The following is a 19,206-nucleotide window of genomic DNA, read 5'->3' as shown; positions in this document are numbered from 1 at the left end:
GACCGCTAGGCCACCAGTGCTTCTAGAAGTATGTAAATAAAATGAGATGAGGTGTTGTCAATGTGCCATTCTGAAATATAAAGACAATTCTAGAACTTTGTTTCACATGGAACACATTGCAAATATGTTACAGACAATAAAGGAATGCTTTATTGAAATGTGCACTTTATGATAAAAAATGCAGCATAACATAATAAATTCAGCTAAAATAATGAAATTCAGGATTATTTTTAGGCTTATAAAATAGTACTAAAAATACAGTATACAAATATAATAATAAATCATGGTAGACTTTTCCTTCCTCTGTCCTTTGTTTATGAAATATAAATAATGATTTCTATTTTCCTTATTTGGGTGAACGGAAACCCCCTTGTCAGGGCGCATGCGCAGTGGGCGGAGCCTCCGGAAGTCCTGACGGGAAGGTCTTTTTGTTTGGGCCACTGAGAGACTCGTCACCTGCTTTCATTCCTCTAGTTCAATACCGTTTTTTATCTGCATTAATTTCGGTGAGTATCTGTTTTTACACTTTACTCCTGTCGTCTTACTCCCTCTTCTTCTTTCACAGACTTTACTTCGTCGTGTTATTGAGTGAAAAGAAGGTTTCTGAGCCGTTAATGTCGACATGGTGTGGCACCGCTTCAGGCTCAATTTGGCTCTCTCTAGTTGAGCTACCTAACTTAGCTTGAGCCGCGTTAACGCTCACATATTTGATGAATTCTGAGTTTTTAACTCGAATTATTTAATGACACTTTGACATACTGCTTAGTTTAATAGAAAGCCACCCCACTGTGTAGTATTTAATGTGTTAGCAGTGCTTCAGGTGATATAAGTGTGTTTTTATTAGCCTGTTAGCAGGCCCGGCTCAGCAGCAGCAGCAGCTCGGCGCATGGTGAGGCCCAGTTAGCTTGTATGCTAACATACAATTACCTAGCTGGAGTTTGAAACAGTGTGTGAAGCTGAAAACTTAAAGTGTTCAATTATCACTGTTTAGAGTCTTTCAGATTTAAATTATAAACAATGGATGAATCTCTGTGTTACTGTTAGCTCTACAGCTCGATACTTCTCTCTGTGTCTTTTGTTTGCTTTGTCCATCTTTTTTACAGCATGGGGATGATTTTAACACCTTACTGTTTTAAAGTATAACTATTTATTTTATTGTAACATGCATGCAATGATTTATCTGTAATACATGTTAAATAACTCTAAATATTTGCACTTAATTGTTGATCTCTTGAGGCCTTTAGTTTACGTGGTTTCGATGTATCGAAATCTCGCGATATCTGGGCCACTGTGATATTGCAATATTGTTCACAAGGATTGTCAATTGAAATGAGGTTAATGGCTTAAAGTAATTGTACCAACTGAATCTATTATTCTTCTATGATGCATCTTGTGAGCACTCCCACAAATGATGTCATGAAATTGACCTTACCTCTCAGTAAAGTGGTGCCACCCTGCCTAATGGATAAATACCACTCTGATTGGATGACTGCGCTCAATTCACTGCCTTATTGTCATGATAATAATCCATTTATTTATATAGCACTTTTCAAAACACAGTTACAAAGTGCTTCACACCAAGGGAGATTGATATAGCATTAAAAGCATGGCAGAACATGAGGTGTAGGACCTGAGCTGTTTGAAATACAGTGAGGTTGCAGTGACTAAAACAATTAAGCCACTAAAACAGTATAACTGGCCTTCTTGTACAAAAGTAAGTATTTAAGAGTTATTGAAAAGCAGGTACTGTTTGAGCCGACCTCACTTCCTCAGGAAATCTCATGAAGTCTCTTGAGGAAAGGTTTCTTTAAAGGTGTCATCTCAAATTTGTCCAGTTTTTTTTGTTTGTTGCATTATTTTTTAAACAACTGCAAAATATAGTAAATAAATGGACCTCTAACAGTGTTATTGTAGTAAACATCCTGTGTTACAGTGTCTGTTTACAGCAGGGAGGAGTATTTAAGGTGGGAATAGAAGAATCAAACTTTATTGAGCATGTTTACGGCTCCCAAGAGACATATTATTGTTTGTTATGAGACTAAAGTCACCTGTAATGCAGACTATCAAAGACACATGCAGCTATTGTCCTTAAATTCAGGTTATGCAAGAATAATTTATGTTGGTGAACTCATGACATAGATGTGGAACTCACCCAAGTTACACCCAAAACCCTGGCAGGACAAAACATAATTAAAGCACACGCTTAGTGCTCAAGTGTCAACGTGCAGTCTGCTCACAGCAAGTGAACATTAACTCTGATTTGATCCTCCACAGAGAGTCTTTTATGAATAATCAAAAGCAGCAAAAGCCAACGCTAACCGGCCAGCGTTTCAAAACGAGGAAAAGAGGTTAGTTTGTCGTTCATTGTGTTCTATATCTTAACACTTTGCTTGTTTTGTCTTTTTCCTGTGAATCCAACGTGTGTTTTCTCCTCCCTCGCAGATGAAAAGGAGAGATTTGACCCTACTCAGTTTCAAGAAAGTATCGTACAAGGCTTGAATCAAACTGGCACTGATTTGGAAGCGGTTGCGAAGTTCCTTGATGCCTCTGGCGCCAAGCTTGACTACCGCCGATATGCAGAGACACTCTTTGACATCCTGGTGGCTGGCGGAATGCTGGGTGAGTTTTAAGACGCAGCGTGAAGAGAAGGACGTGTTGGAAGTGAAGAAGTAGAGTAGGAGGGAAGTGATGGAAATGCAATAAAAGACTTATGCTAATATGGCCACTCTTTATTTCTCCTCTCCAGCCCCAGGAGGGACTCTATCTGACGACATGACCCGCACCGAGTACTGCCTCTTTACGGCACAAGAAGACCTGGAGACCATGCAAGCATATGCTCAGGTAGTTACCTGTTCCTATCACTCTAGAAGAATCATCTCTGATTCTCCATCGATCCATTCAGACACTCTGTGAACACGATCGTCTCTTTGCAGGTTTTTAACAAGCTGATCAGGCGTTACAAGTACCTGGAGAAGGGTTTCGAAGAGGAGATCAAGAAGGTGAGCACATTTCATTATCTGATGTTGTTGCAGAACTTGTTTTGATCGCTGCGTTCCAGCTGAGAAGACGTCGAGCCGGTCAAACACGCCGAGCAACAGTTGTCAGTTTGTTTACACAAGAAACTTGTACCTGATTGATAACGATAATCTGCAGGGCCTTGAATTAAGGGAGTGAGAGGTCTAATATCTTTTGGTCTGTGTGTAGTTGCTGCTGTTTCTTAAGGGGTTCACTGAATCCGAGCGCAACAAGCTGGCCATGCTGACCGGCATCCTGCTGGGCAATGGCAACATATCAGCCTCCATCCTGAACAGCCTCTTCAACGAGAACCTCGTCAAAGAAGGTGAGGTCGACGTTCATGTGAAAGTTGAACTTCATTATGAAATATGAATAAGAGTTAACTGGATCCCTTCTTCTCTTTGTTTTCAGGAGTATCTGCTGCCTTCGCCGTTAAGCTGTTTTCCACTTGGATCACCGAAAAGGACATCAACTCAGTCGCCGGCAGTCTCCGCAAAGTCGGCATGGACAACAGGCTGATGGTAAAGAACTGCCGCGATCTGGATTCACGTCCTGCGGGCTCTGTAGAAGTCGCTCCGCTCTCTTATAGATATTTCAAGCCGCTGTGAGTGAACTTAAAATATCTCTGCCCCACAGGAGCTCTTTCCTGCCAACAAACGGAGCTGCGAGCATTTTTCTAAGTACTTCACCGACGCCGGGCTGAAGGAGCTGTCCGACTTCGCCCGTAACCAGCAATCCATTGGCGCCCGTAAGGAGCTGCAGAAGGAGCTCCAGGAGCAGATGGCCCGTGGTGACCCTCAGAAGGAGGTGAGGCGGTAGCTTGGGGTCACGGTTAAAACCACTTCCTGTTTTCTGTGGGATCATAAAATAAATGCAGCTGCAAAAAACACCAGCTAGAGTTTCTGGATAAATAAATCTGCAGGAGGACGACAGAAGATTTGATTGCATCGTTAGACATCGCTCAGGTGTACTTCTGTGTTTCCTCACTGTTCCTCTTCTGTAACAGATTGTAGCGCCCTCATTATCGCCACTTCCCCTGCTGCCGTGTTGCATAATTTGTGTGTTTGTAGCTGACGCACCAGCAGCTCATGTTGTAAGTGCCTCACAGTGCGATAACAAAGGGGGCTACACAGTGAGTCATGCAGTTGAATACAAATCAGAGCTATTAAAGGCCGTAACATTTTACAAGAGCGGTTTCAGAGTACGTCTAATGTTGCTTTATGCCTCTCCTCGTGTGTCAGATTATCGCCTTCACCAAAGAGGAGATGAAAAAGTCCAACCTCTCTGAGCAGACCATGATCAGCATCATCTGGACCAGCGTGATGAGCTGCGTGGAGTGGAACAAGAAGGAGGAGCTGGTGACCGAACAAGCCATCAAACACTTGAAGGTGTGAGACGGTGACGCCAAACAAACCAGTTTACATATCTCATATTAGAAGAATAATCCTGAGGGTTTGAAGCTGAGGCTGCAGGTTCTGACAGGTCTGGAAATGTTGTAGCTTTTGCAAGTTATTCAGCAGAGGATGAGGAAACGTCGGGTTGTCTGTTTACCTCACCTTGCACAACATGTTTTATAGAGGAGAGGCCGATTTCTGCATGCATGAGAACACAGAAGTATTAAAGGTCATGAAACAATCTTCAACTCCTCTCCTCTTCCATGTGTGCTTTGAGAGGTCGCTGTATTTACAGGAATAGCTCCTGTGGTGTAAGAGGTGATGCCAAATCTCTAATAGCACTTAAAACATTTCCCTCGCCCAAGCCCGACCCAATTCAAGAATAAAAACTCTTACAAACTTCTCGTGTTTCTCTCTGAAGTAAGCTGCAGTAACCTCCCTGCACATATTTGGATTATCATGTTCCCAAGCTCCCACATGGAGTCTTGATCCTGCTGCAAACACACTTTAATATGCATCAACAGAGTTTCCATCTCTGCCCCAGGAAAAGGAAAAAGTGTTCTCACTTTGCATATCCTCATCCTGCCTCTCTCTCTCTTTTGTTTCTGCAGCAATACAGCCTCCTGCTGAAAGCCTTCACCTCCCAGGGTCTGTCTGAGCTCAGCTTAATGCTGAAGATCCAGGAGTACTGCTACGACAACATCCACTTCATGAAGGCCTTTCAGAAGATTGTGGTGCTGCTCTACAAAGGTCAGGGTCGGATTTTATCGAAAACCACATCTTCATTTATTAAAATATCTTTAAAATGTGAACTCTGTGATGCTTGAAAGTGATATTTAAGAGAAACTACAGCATCTGTTTCTGAAATAAGAGCCCAAAGCAGTCCTTCCCACGAAGCATCCGTTCACATTTCTCCTTTACTTCAAGCTCAGTTGCACAGCTCTCACACTGTCCTTCTCTCTGATCTCACAGCGGATGTATTAAGCGAAGAGGCCATACTGAAGTGGTACAACGAGGCCCACCTTGCCAAGGGGAAGAGCTTTTTCCTCGAGCAGATGAAAAAATTCGTGGAGTGGCTGAAAAACGCAGAGGAAGGTAAAAACAACAACGCAACACCCACACCGTCTCACCTCGAGGCGGTGAACGTTTCTCTCTGCTCATATTCTGACAAGTCAAAGCAGGACAGATTCTATCTCTCATTTTATTTGAGCTCCAAGGAAGCAGAATCAGAGCGATGAAGTTCAGAGTTAGGCGGTTATCCTCTGCTTCTTTCACAGGTGGATTGATGGTCTTAAAGATGCCAATAACACTTTCCAACCTTATGTTAGAGAGCCAAACTCAACCAGATCCGTCACAGCTGATAGGTTTCTATTCTAGTCAATGTGTTAACTTCCTCTGGATCCGCTCCGTTGCGTTTCCAGCTGCCTCTCTGATCCGGCAGGTCGTAGCCCTCCGGATCAGATACACAAGACTTCTATTTTTATTTATCCATCATGATGAGCGGAGCCTGGAGTCAGCAGGTCAGAGGTTTTCAGAGGACCAGAAAGACAACATGGATGAGGAGGAGAAGGAGAATCCTTGATGCAGTGTTTGTTGCTGGAAAACCTCGGTCACATGACTCCAGCTGTCCGGCGGTCCTGCTCCGGTCGTAGTGGAAGTCCGATGTTAATGTTTTATTTTTACCGATGAGAGGTCTTAAATGTTAGACGGCACTTCACAGATACTTTATCACATCTTCTCTGTGTATCTTCTCTAATCTCACTGTTCCTGTTTCCTCTCCTGCAGAGTCTGAATCCGAAGAGGAGGAGACAGACTAAAACCTCTGCCGCCAGATGAGCTTTTTTTTTTCTTCTTCTTCTTTTTTTTTTTTTTTTATAAGTAGCAGCAGGAGCAGTAAACGTGTTTTCCCTTCTTTCTCTTCTACCTCCTGTTACTTATTCTTTCTCCCTCAAAGCAAACACCTCGTCCTCCCTACACAAACATTTAAATGTTCTTTTTAACAAATAAGAAGGGCTGAGTCCTGATCCGTAACCTGTTCAGGTCACGTGGTAAAAGATATAACTCCTCCCCTCTTTACTTTCGGTATTCTTATTGTTGTAATTTGGAGAAACAACATTCCATGTGACTCGCAGGTCCCTGCTGAAGGACAGATCTGAACCGAGCTTTGATAGAGGTCGCGTTTTTGCCAAGCGACGACGACGGCAGATGAAAAACATTTTGCCAAAGTTTATTTTTCCCCTTCTGACTTTTTTCTTTTTCTTCTTATTTTGCCCGGCTCACGTTTCGGCTCCTGTTGGGTGTAAACTTCGCCTTCTCTCTTGACTTTCGGGTAAACCTGTACCGCGTGTCGAGGTCGCTCTGGTCGTACCGTCAGAAGACACGCCCCCCTGTAAGAGGCCTCGCCAGCTAACGGATTATTATTGGTTTCTACTTTCTTTAATCTGATATAAAACGATTGACTTTTTTATGAAATAAAGATTATTGAAATGTTCATACTGTGTTGTCCGGACTTTTTATTTCACATTGATCTTCCTGCTGTCACTGGATCCTTTACTTTTACTCTTCTTGTCTCTTTTTATCAGAATAAAGTGCAGTTAAGATTTGCAAACATTTTTCCTGTGAGAAGAAATTCTGGTCACTGTGCATCCTGAAAGTCTTCCCACACCTTCAGAGTCCAAGTTTTATGTATCAGACTTATTCTTATAAATGGGATCAGTGTTAATCTAGTGTCTCAGGTTTAGGAGTCCTTGCTGTGCTTCTTTGCAAACTACAAGCAGGTAGTCTTGCACCTTTTAACTAAGCAGTCGCCTCCATCCTGCTGCTGCACTGTGAAGCCCTTATTGGTGGAGCTCTGCAGAGATGTTTGACCTTCTAGAAGCTTCTCTTGATCGCCTAGTTTGGCTCTGTTTGAGATCTTGTATCCTGCAGGATGTTTTTGGCACTCGAATCAAGTTGTAGATATTTATAAAATAAAGATTAAGTCTGTGATGTAACAAAATCTGGACCAAATGAAAGGCTGTGTCTACTTTCTGGATGCAGACTTCTTTAAAGTGAAGTTATCTCTCATGTTTAGTCTGATCCTTTTAAAAATGTCTTATTTATGCCTCCTCAGGGCCTCCCACCCCCCCCTACCCTTCTGCAGCGACCACCTCAGACTCGAGGGAAGAGGCGCCGTCAGAGCGAGAGAGAACAACACGGTGATAAAAAGAATTGTGTGCAGGCGCAGTGAAACATTTTCTTTTTATTGTACAAAAATACATTCTTCTTGAAGCAGCTCTTCAGTATCTGTGATGTGCAAAGGACACAGTAGTCAGGTATTCAAGTTTAAACAGTCGTGTTACACATTTAGATTTAGAGGTAGGCCTTTATATCTAACACAGGTGAGGTAGTGTGCAACAGTTTGAACCACGCGTGCTGCATAAATAAATATCAATGATCATCGGGGTGAGTTAGTTAGGATAGAGTCCTTATTTCTTCTCTGAACATCCACGTTTCATATTCTTAAAGTGAGACAGAGATTGTGCAACAACGCAAACGTAAACAATTCACCACACCACAAAAAGCTCATCCGAGCAGAACGGCTCAGAGGTCACAGAACAAAAGTGTCCTTTCCGGTTTGAAGATCTGATGTAGAAAGAAGGCGCTTGTTTAGGAGGAAGATTGAGATTAAAAACAGATTTAATTCACCCTGATCTTAAACATGCTTCTGATTCATCATCAGACTCAAGTCGATTCATGTTTACATCTTTCCAGGAAGTGAGAGTAAAGAAAGAAATGTCTGGCCTGCTTTAAGAAAGCTTTAAGGTTGTTTTCTCTGTTGTAAATCCACGCGCGATCTTCACACCAATTCAGGACAGGAACTAAATCTCCTGTTTCTGCAGGTCTGTGCATGTTCATGAAGTACTCCAGCTTCTTGCACCTCCTCAGGCTCAAACATACGGAGGCTGGGAAGGTGCAAAGCAGATTCACCGTCCCAAAACAAATGTACAAACGGCAGATTCAACCGGAAAAGGACAGACCAAATACCAGAAGTTTGTTTAGATGAACAAAGACTCTTGATATTTTCAATGTGAGGTTATGATAAACATCTTATATGCTCAATTTCCAGTGGCTTTTAATTTGAAATTCCAAATCAGATATAGCTGTGATTGGCAGGAACACATTTAGAGGTGTCCTCTTATCAGTTTGACTCTCTTTTAAAAGAGTTTCTGATTCTGTAGTTTACTTTTCTTAAATGTAAAAGTGTTTCATCCTTTTGTGAATCTGCATTTCTGTAGAAACATGCATCCTGTCGTCTTTAGTTGATCTGTTAAAGCTCTTAATGTTTGCTGATAAAGAGACGACCGTGCAGCTCTAAAGTCTGTTTGTTTCTCTCGTCGTAAAGAAGTTTAGGGAGCATGCTGACGACACAAACAGAGTTAATGATGAGTTTTCTGCACCACCAGAGAGGTTGATGATTATTTAAATACAACAGCGTGATTGTGATGTGTCTGACAGCACTTGAAGGCACCGTCACAGCCCTTCAATTGACAGCGACCGCTGCAGAAGCCGCTCTTCAGTTTCCTTCATGTGACCGAAGGCGGCAAAGCCTTTTTTTTTTAGGCGTTGGACGTGAGGTCGGGTCGGGGAGGGGGAGGGCAGTTTATACTACTCGTGGGACTGAAATAGCCCCCCCTCGTCAGGTGCTACTTTACACACTGGCTCGGGTTACAAGCTCAACCAAAACACAGAGGCTTCAGAGGCACAAGGACGGGCGCGGACAGAAAGTGCTTTTCAGTGTTGAACTTGTTTTTCTAATCTAATCCAAAAATAAATAATCTCTGTTTATGTACAAAGTCCTACAGGTGTAAACAACATGGAGGTGGAGTCCTCGTCTGTCTTTGGCGGCTTTGTGTCACACCGCAGCCGAGTGCTTCCCCCCGTCTCTGAGCTGTGGAGGCAGAGAAACGGTCAGATTTACCACAGTCAGTGAAAGCACCACGACAAATATCCAACAACACAAACATTTAGAGCTCAATTCAGCTCCTCTACTTTATTTATTTTAATATCTGCCTTCTGCTCTGTCTTTTATGAAGCATCTATGGTTTATAAATGATCACAGAAACAAAAACAGAGAGTCTACAATCACTTTAAATATCATTTAATTTGTTATAACATCATACAGTCATTCCTCATCCTGCTAACTCTTTAATTCTCTGTTATAAATTCAGACACACAGACAGTCAGCAGCCTTTAACTTGTGAATACACTTTGACTTGTCAGACATGGTTGTGACATAATATTTCTGATGTTGTGCCAGTTTCTTGTCTCTATTTTTATCTCCAAGGTGTCCGGCCAAACACTATCAACAACTGTAAACACTCCTAATCCACTTATTAACGTGTATTTAGGATTAAAATGTCTGCACGGTCTTTAAGTATTAAAAGCGCTCCCTCCTTTCTTCAGATCTGTGTTTCCTCTCACTTTATCTTCTGTTTGCTTTGAACACCTAAACTTCATCCACCGTTTAACTTCAGTAATCTCACCGTTAATCTGTTTTCTCTTGAACACATCGAGCACAGATCTAAACTTTATGAGAGTCATGTCTGAGGACTTCTTTTAGACCTTGAACCACCACCTCTTGTTTTCCTGTGTTGTTGTCAATCACAGGAGCAGCAGCTGCAGCTTTGGTCAGTTTTAAATCACCTCAAACCTCTCAGACTCTGCACCTGAACTCCTCTTTAACTTTAAAGAAGAAGCGTCCTGCACAGCTGGGTCTAAACTCCAGACTTTGGAGCAGGTCTATGTTTCCTGAGCCTGTGTTTCTGCATTACGCAGCGTGGTAAGGAGCTCTGGAGAGCATGTAACGTGCTGCAGCAGGTGTAAAAGCCCTCTCACCAGTTTCCTCTGGTTGCTGAGGCAGAAAGTGCAGATGGGTCTCAGGGAGGCCGCGCCGTGCAGGATGCCCTGGTACCGGATGCAGGGCTGCCCGTCCCTGCAGTCCTCCCCCAGCAGCAGCACGTTGGCCAGGTGGGAGATGTAGCTGGAGGCCAGGCGCAGAGTCTCGATCTTGGAGAGCTTCCTGTCCGCGGGCTCTGTGGGGATGAGGGTCCGGAGCGCCGTGAAGGCCGTGTTCACGCTGTGAGTCCGGTCCCTCTCCCTCGCGTTGGCCGCCTGCCTCTGCTGGCTGACACCAGGGACACACGAGTCTCCATCTCCTCTTCCACTCCCGCTCCTGCGTCTTCTCCTCCGTATCCGTCTGGGCGCACAGTCCCTGACACCGTCCCCCGTCCCCTCCCCGGGGTCTGCGCGCGGGCTGCAGTCTCCGGTAGACTTCCCTGAGCTGTCGCTGCCGCTGTCCAGGTCGTCCAGGTCTGAGGTGAATCCGTCTGGTCTCCCGCTCCCAGTGGACTTCATCCTGTGAGTTCTCGCGTCGGTCTGGAGCTGCTGGGGCCACATCACTTTATCCTGAGGGTGAAAATAGCTCCGGGGGGCCGAGCAGCTGCCGCCGATCCGGTGACCGAGGGGGTCTGTGCCGTCCGGCCCCCCAGCGGATCCGCATACCATGTCTAATGAATGACGGCTGCTTTCTGGGTCGGCAGCGCGCCGCAGAGAAGAGAGGACAGGTGGAGCCTAAAGAGAGGGGAGGGAGGGGGGCACCTGTTGTGGTCTGGGTTTAAATTAGGCTGGACTGATATGGGGCTGCCTTCAAGGTCGATGTGACAGCTTCAGGTCCAGAATGCAGATGTTTGGTCTCCTTTATGTTCTCTTTATTATAAAGAAAGAGAAATAAAACTTATCTCATGCAAAAGACAGATTCAACATCAGAGACGCTGAAACCAAAGTACTTTTTATTTGGAGTTAATTGTCAAAGTTGCTCCACAGTGATGTTTCCTGCAGTAAATTATCCGTGCATATTTCTTCCACATTCTCTGGATCTGAAGTTGAAGGAGAGACGATCTGTGAAACACTTTGTCTCGATGCTGTCTGGATGTTTGTCGCTCTGCAGGTTCTGACAGACGGAGGATAACCTTGCTGCTTTGGCCGAGCTCTCACTGAGTGAACAGTCCAGGTGTACGTGCCCCGTCCTGTCCCTGTGTGTGCCCACCAGGATGGACACACACACTCCCCTCCTCCTCCATCTTGCCCAGTGCCATCTTTGGGGGTGGATATAAATATCTGTGAGCCAATGATGCCTTCTGTGTGTTTTTGTGCTGCTGGGAAAAGCTGCTGCAACATTTCCTAAAGTGTTAATTTCATCCAGATAGATTCAGGAAAGTAGTTTAAAGCTTCACACATGTTGAGATTTATACTTTTTGAGGTCAACACTTCATGCTGAGACATTCTTACTGTCGCCACTAGAGGGCGGTAAAACCTAAGAGTTTAGTTTTGCAGCTTTCCTGCAGATTTCCAAGTTAGTTTGGTTTTAAATCTGCAGGGTGAAGCCTGCAGCACATCAAGAAGGCTATATCCTCTAACCTGACCTTTTAAAACACTTAGATGATGTTATTTCAAAGCCAGAGTATCAAACTAGATGAAACCTCTTGCTCCAGCGTGCTCCTTCATTATCTCGGACCGTGCAGATGCATGAGTCCAGTGAGAGGCTGGAATCCTAATTGGTGCAGAGCTAATGTGGCCTCATTAATCTCTTAATCCCTGTTTCCTCGCCCTCAGGACCCCCGCGGCCTCGACCTGCCGGGCCACGAACCTGTCTGGCCCCTGAAGCAAAGTCAAACGTTTCGCTCCTGCAGAGGAAAACGAGACGACGACGACTCCACAAACTCTGCAGGAACGTCAGACACCAGAAGCATGAAGTCAACAGATTTCATGGAGTAGTAGAAATGTGATTACATCTTTATGTTCTTCTTCTTCTTCTTGAGGGTTCAAGAATCTCCTGTGTGCTCTCAGGTGTGGTTAATCATCCTCTGTGGCCATGTTGGAGGTCTTCAGCTCCATGAACAGCTGGTGAAGGATTAAGGACAGGAGGAATGTGTAAACACTGAAGGTAAGGGCCGTCTTCTTATCAAGAGGAGCAAAAACAATCCCATGAGTTTGTGTTTGCACGCTGCAGACTTTTTAACTCACTCATGAAGAAGACAAACACAAAACCTTAAAGAGGATGTTTATTCTTTTTCTTATAAAACAACCAGTAAAGAAATAACATCCATGATACAGTGATTAAGATATATACAACGAGAAATACACAACAGTACAAAACAACCAAATAAATAAATACTCATATGGAGGTTTGAGTCGGTGGTGAGGAGCCTGAACGGAGGAGAAAACAGCTGCTTTAAAAAGTTAATATCTGAAGTCTGGAGTCTAAAATAAGAGACACAGAGATGCTGTAGATTAACTTCAGGGTGTTGCACATAAAGAGATAATGGTGACAACAAAACAAACTCCACAGCTGCCTTCTTTTTAACAATCTGACATGAACTGACTCCTCTCTGGTGCAGCTCTCTTACAGTTCTTACAGCTCAGATGCTTCTGCAGGTCTTTGAGTCACAGTGGAGAGACTGAAGGATTGTCTTAGCTGATAGTTGAGGATGATCTGGAGGAGGTTTCCATGTTGGCCTCAGCGCTGTGAGATAGGGAGCTGCAGACACAAGAGCATCAAGTGTTAAAACGACAGATACACACGGAAATGAAACCGCCCGCTGTAACCGCTGATAAGTCTCTGACCACATTACAAAATGCACATGTCCAATTTTACGCCTTTTTACTTCTTCCAGGTCTGAACTCAGAGATTCTGAACTTCAGATGTTTGTGTTGTTTGAAGCTTTGCAGACTCTGAATGTATGTATCACAGCTCTACTCGCCGAGCCGTCGGACATCGTCATCTGTAACCGGTCAGCTCATGAGTCTCGATGCATTTTCACGTGTTTCCAGTTTCTCTTCATACGCAGCTCTTCTGACTCACACATGTGAACCGAGCTGGAGCAGCTGGGTCGAATGATGGGGAGAAATATCTGAGATGTTTGTCCTTTGAGATACAATCCACAACTTTTGCAGACCTTCATATTATGCTCGATTACCAAGCGGCGTAATAAACAGAGTAAGAGATGTGTTACACTTTTCAAACGTACCCTTTTAGAGCAAAGAGAGCCTGAGAACCCGCTCCTGCAGGCGCAGACGTTCGGGCGCACACACCGGCTGCCGTAGAGACACTTCTGTCCACAGATCGCTGAGAGACAACACACACTGGATGAGATCAATGTCAACAGGAGCGAGGCCGAGTGATGTAGGTGAGTTCAAGTGCAGCCTGCATGTTATTCTTCACGGATGCATGCATGTGTGTTTGGTTGGGATACTCACGGATCTGACACAGCATGCCCTGCCATCCTGCAGCACAGTGGCAGGTGTTTGCTCCCACACACTCGCCTCCGTTCAGACACTTCTGCAGACAGCTGGCTGTGAGGCAACAAGATGAAACATCAGAGGTCACATCAGACACAATAAAGCCCTAAACTCTGGATAGCTAAGATGTGATGTTGCAAAGCCACGACTGTAAGATTTGGTCTGGATAGCTTCTGCACAGGTCTGCAGGTGTGCACACTGATGCATCATGGGATCTGACAGCTTGGACAGTTGAATGACGAGGTCCTAAATGTGAAGCGCCTGCTCTGATCCGATTCTTGTTTCTTGGCACTCACGTTTATCGCATCTCTTTCCTCGCCAACCGGACGGGCAATCGCAAACATCTGGGCCAACGCATCTGCCGCCGTTCATGCACATGGGCTCGCACACACCTGCAGAGAGAGAAGAAGAAGAAGCATATTGCAGTTTGGCTTGAAAAGATGAGTAATGTGGAGGAGACAAAGAAGAAGAAGAAGGAGGTCTGACTTTTCTCGCATCTCCTCCCGGTGTATCCCTGCAGACAGGAGCAGACGTTGTTCCTCATGCAGAGACCGCCGTTCTTACAGGGAGGACTGCAGACCGCTGAAACAGGAGAAACAACAGAACACATTCAGACACTAATAACCAGATAAATACTCCTGCAGCTGATTGATGTGTGAATGTCTAGATTTACCGTTCTGACACTGTGCTCCGTAGAAACCGTGAGGACACTCGCAGAGATTCGGCCGCACACATGAGCCTCCGTTCATGCACAAGGGCGAGCACAGAGCTGCAGACGGACCAGACAACGCTGTTAAGAGGTGAGCAACACACACACACAATTCAAACAACAGTACACACTCACCAGTCTCACAGGAAGGTCCCGTCCAGCCTGCAGGACACGAGCACTCATCTGGGGACGCACACTGACCTCCGTTGTGACAGTGGCGGCTGCAAAACACTGAAATGAAGAGCACACAGTCGTTAGAGTGATTGTTACTTCATTAAGAGGAAGAGACAGGAACAATCTGAGGACTCACTGGTCTCACAGCGAGGTCCAACGAACCCGTAAGGACAGGAACACGTCTGCAGACCCACACAGGTGCCGCCGTTTTCACACGGCAGGCGGCACAGAGCTGCAGAGACGAGCTTTCATTAGATAAACTTTACTTAAGAGAGATTCTTCCATCGTGAGAAGAAGCTGCGTAAAAACATTACCTTCCTGACATGTTTCTCCATGGAAACCTGGGAGACACTGACACACACCCGGAGCGATGCAGGCGCCCCCGTTCTCACAGCCGGGCTCACAGATAGCTGAGAGAATATGGATTAAACCCTTCATTAAAATCTCAAACACACGTGATCACAGAGAGAAGTTAAAGCTCCTTCTTGGTTACCTGTCTGACAGTCGGGTCCTGTGTAGCCGGGTTTGCAGCGGCACGTATTGGGTGCAGCACACTCCATGTTCCTCCCACACATGTGCCTGCAGACAGCTTTAAAACAAACAGATGACTGGTTGAAGTCTCATGCATAATCTTTTGTCATTTACTCCCTCTTTTCAGACGTGCATCCTCACCTCGACAGGCTTGTCCGTCTCCAGTGTATCCTACAGGACACCTGCTGCAGCTGAAACCTCCACCCTGTCCCGGTTCACACTGAACCCCGGGGAAACACGGCCGGTCTGCGCAGGTTGTCACTTGTTTAGAGGTGGTTCTTTGCAGAGGCGAGCTGCTGTACGCCGTCTTCTCTGGTGTTGTTAAAGTCAGCGCTGGAAACACGTCAGGCGTCTCTGAACCTTCTGATCCCGGTTCGGTTTCATCTCCATCCGCAGAGAACTCTGACTCAGACAGGGAGTAGGACAGAGCGGTGAGGGCGGCTGTCAGAGGGAGGACTGGTCTTTGAGGGGTCCAGGGTCTGAGCTGGGGCTGGGTTGTTTGTTTGGAGTGAGTGTAGAGGTGAGAGCTTGGCGGTGTTACCCTGGAAGCTGCTGCACTCGATGCATCTTGGTGCTGCTGAGACACGATCACAGATGGATCACATTGATGCTTCATAACAAGACCAAACTGATCCGCTTAGAAACTCACCTTAGAGACCGTCACATGAGGAGCCGTAGAATCCCTGGAGGCGGTAAAGCTTGATCTCGGGTATGTCCTGGCTCTTTGGTGGGTGGTGTAAGTATTTGCAGTGACATGGAGGGCGCTAATGGAGGACCGGGGGACGTCTCCTGAAGCAGTAACAGCCTCTCTCCTCCCCGTCCCGCCCTCCCTCCCTGAAGCAGGAACCTGCCTCTGAGAATTGTCCCGGCTCGCTCTAGTGACGGACACGGAGAGGTGCTTTATGCTGTGCCTGGAGGGCCGGATGGGCAGGTGGAGCTGGGAGACTTTGCTGCTGCTCCCGTACGTGGGTCTGCTGATCTTTCCAACCGTCTGCTGCAGGGGGAGGTGGTTGGATGCTGGGGATAGACAGGAAGTGGCATCAGTGATTTGGGCAAGCATGTGTCTGCAGAAATTCAAAGACCTGTGTTGTTTGACTGCAGATCCTGAAGCCGAGTTCCCCTACCTGCCTTGGCGTTCTTCATGCAGACACGTCCGTTGCCGTAGAGGCCGGGTGGGCATCGTCCGCAGACGTACCCGACATGTGGTGGCCGGCGGTTGATGCATTGAACTCCGGGGAAGCAGGGCCGGCTTGCACACGTAGACGACACCACCAGCGACAGATCAGATCCTGAGAGACACAAACAAGTCTGTTAATCATTCTTAGACTCAGTGAAATATCTCTGTGGTGTGTTTTCATCTCTTACCTGCAGCTGGTCTTCCATTTCCTGCAGGCTGGACCACGGCGGACGTCTTGGCGATGGTGTTGCTGATGTCCGGTTGATTTGGCAGGTCTCCTGAGATGTTCATGAAAGAGTCGGCATCGGTGGTCTGCGGCTTAAGCTGGATTCCTGTGGCGCTGGTCTTCATCAGCGGGGTAATTTCTGCTGCTGTGCTTCTGTTAGATCCAGATTTACTTTGAAGACCTGCCCCTGGAATCTGCCTCCAAGTGCTGGTCTTACTCTGTGATTGTTTTGGGTCACTTTGTGGAGCGGTCTTCCTCGTCTGCGGCGAGCTACCACTTGAGGTTTTCCGGAGAGCGTCTGTCTTTATTGTGTGCGGTTGGATCTGAACATCTGGGATCTTGTAGACTGTTGTACTTGGAGCAGATGTGGGCGAGCTGGCGACAGGCCTGACGACTGCTGAGTGAAGGAAAACACAGATCACTTTGGGGGAAGGATCGCTCTGTAACTCCTTTATCTGATGCTTTTACCAAGACAAACCTCTGATTCAGGATCACACACAGGCTGAGGGTGAAGGACCCTGGAGGGTTCAAAAGGTTTCGCTTGATAAGACGGACGCCCAGCAGGAGATTAGACTTTGAAGCAAGTTCTCAACGACCTATCAACACATCTTAAAGCCAGGAGCGTAGCAGGAAACCTTCGACTGGCTGCAGACATGGCAGCAAATCAAACCTAACTCTGATTTATCCCTCAGAGGCACAGCCGACATTTCTATCGCTTAAATCTGACACAACAATTACAGAATACATCGACATGAAACCTTTCAGTCTGCGGCCTCTGAGAGTTTGTTTCAGCTGTATTCGTCTCAACAAATCACCGATATGTGGCGCCGATATTTAGCATTTGGTCAATTATCTGTGTCATGTTTTAGTTTTAGAGATTCCTGATAAAATGCACTGATTAAAAGGAGCGCTACATCGTCTCTGCTGCAGGTCTGTCTTCACCCTGTGTCACCTTATATCAGTTATCAGTCTCATGACCTCCTAATGATCAGTCTCACTTATCTGTATTCAGTTTGAGAGCTTTGTCTTTGATGGAAGGGCTTATTTTCTTCGCCTGACGCCCAGATGTCAACAGTTGTCGGCAGATTTGCATGCAGGACGTTTAAGTGTGTGTTTTCTACACGAAGGTCAAAGACGAGCCAAAGACTGAACGCACGAGAAGACCAGGAGGTTTAATAACGGCTTGAGGAAATCCAAGGATTTGTCCTCTTGAGTCCGCTCTGTGACAGAGACGGTTACTCATTCTGCAGCGCTCCAGTTTGACCTTAAGGGACGATAACATCTTGAAACAAACACGACGGCTGTTTGAAGACAAATTCTACTCTTGATTGCTCAAAGGAAAGTCATGCAGATGCAAAAGAACTTAATTGTTGTCATGCAAGTTTGTCTTAAAGTCATGCATCACATCTTTAAAGACATCTGAGCTGCACTCACAGGAGTCCTTTTACAAAAATCTATAGCCTGAGACATCGCCGAGCAAAAACAAGCTTTCTGATTTGTTTTCTGGAGTGATTGAACTTTAATAACCTCAGGATTGAAAGAGTAAACATCCAGCAGCATCCTTGAAAGTTTGAAACATACGATTCAAATACAAACACAGCTTAATGTCGACATGTTACACATTACCTCTGCTCGTTTTCTTCACCTGCTGAGAGGTGTTTACCGAGAAGCAGCTGCACACGCTCAACAGCTACCACCTTCACGAGCGTCCACATCACAAACATAATCGAGCGATTAAAGCTCAGATGTAAGCAGCAGGAAAAAATAATAACCTCCAGAGTTTTAAAAGAAGCCGGCACTGCAGCTCAAATTGAGACATCTGGTTTCCACTCTCTCACGAGTCCTGCATCCTCAGAGACGAGCGTTCACCTTTAGATTCCTGCTGATGTTCTTATCCAGAGTTATTTATGTGTGCACATTTATTTGGCTGCATGCAAACAAACCTTTGGACCCTGCACACTCTCAGAGATGAACGTCTCGCTCTGCTTGTTAATGAGACGCAGACAGAGGCTGCGTCATCGTTCACACGGGGTCCTGAGTGTGTGTGCATTTAAAGATGTTCTCTGCAGACCGTCTCAGACAAGTTCACCCTCTTAAAATAATCGATTTCATCAATAGTCTCAAATCAAAGAAACTGGACGTGATAGAAAAAGTTCTTTAAACATTATAAACCTTTGAATGAGTGTGTCGGATATCTCCCACCTCGTAAATTACACTCCTTCATGAGTCGTGATATTTTTGGCTCAGGCTGATTTCTCTCTCTGACATCTGTTTATTATTCCTCATCGCAGAAACCTGCAGAGTTCAATGTTTCCAATTCATGCACATGATGTAACAATCAGTGTTTCATGTTCTCTGGACACCACATTTGAGAAATCAAACATGCACATGAAGAACGTGCTATTTTAGAATCGTCTGAGAGTGTTAGAGAGCTCGTTCTCACCTGTGCACGCTGTTCCATTTCCCAGCATGCCTTTGGGGCAGTCGCCGCAGCCGAAGGAGCCGAAGTTGTTGAAGCACTGGACTCCCGGGAAACAAGGCTTCCTCTCACACTCATTGATGTCCTCCAGGCATGTTTTACCTGCAGAGACACGTTCAGAAAACACTCATTGATGATGCTGATCTGAAATGTTTTAAAAGC

The 19,206-nt window shown here is 45.6% G+C and overlaps 3 protein-coding genes and 1 long non-coding RNA gene across 13 annotated transcripts in view; 2 read left to right on the top strand and 2 right to left on the bottom strand.

Annotated features, from left to right (window-relative positions):
* Positions 1 to 377: 377 nt before the first annotated feature.
* On the top strand, positions 378 to 12,250 carry LOC117808409 (basic leucine zipper and W2 domain-containing protein 1-A-like). 5 transcript variants are annotated; one of them, XM_034678145.1, is made up of 14 exons: positions 378 to 506; positions 2,275 to 2,348; positions 2,443 to 2,619; positions 2,747 to 2,841; positions 2,934 to 2,999; positions 3,205 to 3,340; positions 3,427 to 3,536; positions 3,652 to 3,822; positions 4,257 to 4,403; positions 5,021 to 5,159; positions 5,382 to 5,504; positions 7,522 to 7,606; positions 9,246 to 9,358; positions 12,063 to 12,250. In XM_034678145.1, the coding sequence occupies exons 2-14, from the start codon at positions 2,285 to 2,287 to the stop codon at positions 12,233 to 12,235; spliced, it is 1,599 nt and encodes a 532-aa protein (XP_034534036.1). In that variant the 5' UTR covers positions 378 to 506; positions 2,275 to 2,284; the 3' UTR covers positions 12,236 to 12,250. The 5 variants fall into 5 exon arrangements, with proteins under 5 accessions (XP_034534036.1, XP_034534038.1, XP_034534037.1 ...); XM_034678147.1 differs by lacking the exon at positions 12,063 to 12,250 and adding an exon at positions 11,398 to 11,462; XM_034678146.1 differs by lacking the exon at positions 12,063 to 12,250 and adding an exon at positions 11,398 to 11,462 and having other exon boundaries at positions 9,246 to 9,373.
* On the bottom strand, positions 9,578 to 10,805 carry si:ch211-246m6.4 (transcription factor 15). The gene has a single exon (XM_034678157.1). The coding sequence runs from the start codon at positions 10,803 to 10,805 to the stop codon at positions 10,191 to 10,193; it is 615 nt and encodes a 204-aa protein (XP_034534048.1). The 3' UTR covers positions 9,578 to 10,190.
* Positions 12,251 to 12,493: 243 nt separating the features above from the next.
* si:ch211-246m6.5 (von Willebrand factor D and EGF domain-containing protein) overlaps positions 12,494 to 19,206 on the bottom strand; it is a 33,039-nt gene continuing 26,326 nt past the window's right edge. For 4 of the 6 annotated variants that reach the window (XM_034678132.1, XM_034678133.1, XM_034678134.1 and 1 more), the window contains 15 exons: positions 19,009 to 19,146; positions 16,528 to 16,962; positions 16,287 to 16,451; positions 15,812 to 16,179; positions 15,304 to 15,739; positions 15,125 to 15,220; positions 14,946 to 15,041; positions 14,768 to 14,863; positions 14,593 to 14,688; positions 14,422 to 14,517; positions 14,235 to 14,330; positions 14,045 to 14,140; positions 13,707 to 13,802; positions 13,478 to 13,575; positions 12,494 to 12,987 (listed from right to left, as the gene is read on the bottom strand). In XM_034678132.1, the coding sequence (XP_034534023.1) occupies positions 12,967 to 12,987; positions 13,478 to 13,575; positions 13,707 to 13,802; positions 14,045 to 14,140; positions 14,235 to 14,330; positions 14,422 to 14,517; positions 14,593 to 14,688; positions 14,768 to 14,863; positions 14,946 to 15,041; positions 15,125 to 15,220; positions 15,304 to 15,739; positions 15,812 to 16,179; positions 16,287 to 16,451; positions 16,528 to 16,962; positions 19,009 to 19,146 (2,429 nt within the window). In that variant the 3' untranslated portion in view covers positions 12,494 to 12,966. The remainder of the gene's footprint in view (positions 12,988 to 13,477; positions 13,576 to 13,706; positions 13,803 to 14,044; positions 14,141 to 14,234; positions 14,331 to 14,421; positions 14,518 to 14,592; positions 14,689 to 14,767; positions 14,864 to 14,945; positions 15,042 to 15,124; positions 15,221 to 15,303; positions 15,740 to 15,811; positions 16,180 to 16,286; positions 16,452 to 16,527; positions 16,963 to 19,008; positions 19,147 to 19,206) is intronic. The other 2 variants (XM_034678137.1, XM_034678138.1) reach the window with 2 other exon arrangements.
* Positions 13,646 to 19,140, top strand: LOC117808418. Its single transcript, XR_004630297.1, has 4 exons — positions 13,646 to 14,548; positions 16,264 to 16,468; positions 16,555 to 16,697; positions 19,034 to 19,140. It is a non-coding gene; the product is annotated as an uncharacterized LOC117808418 (long non-coding RNA).

This window comes from Notolabrus celidotus, chromosome 24 (assembly GCF_009762535.1).
Source record: "Notolabrus celidotus isolate fNotCel1 chromosome 24, fNotCel1.pri, whole genome shotgun sequence".
NCBI classification, from domain to species: Eukaryota; Metazoa; Chordata; class Actinopteri; order Labriformes; family Labridae; genus Notolabrus; species Notolabrus celidotus.
The sequence above is the reverse complement of the archived record's forward strand: the minus strand, read 5'-3'. Positions and strand labels throughout refer to the sequence as shown.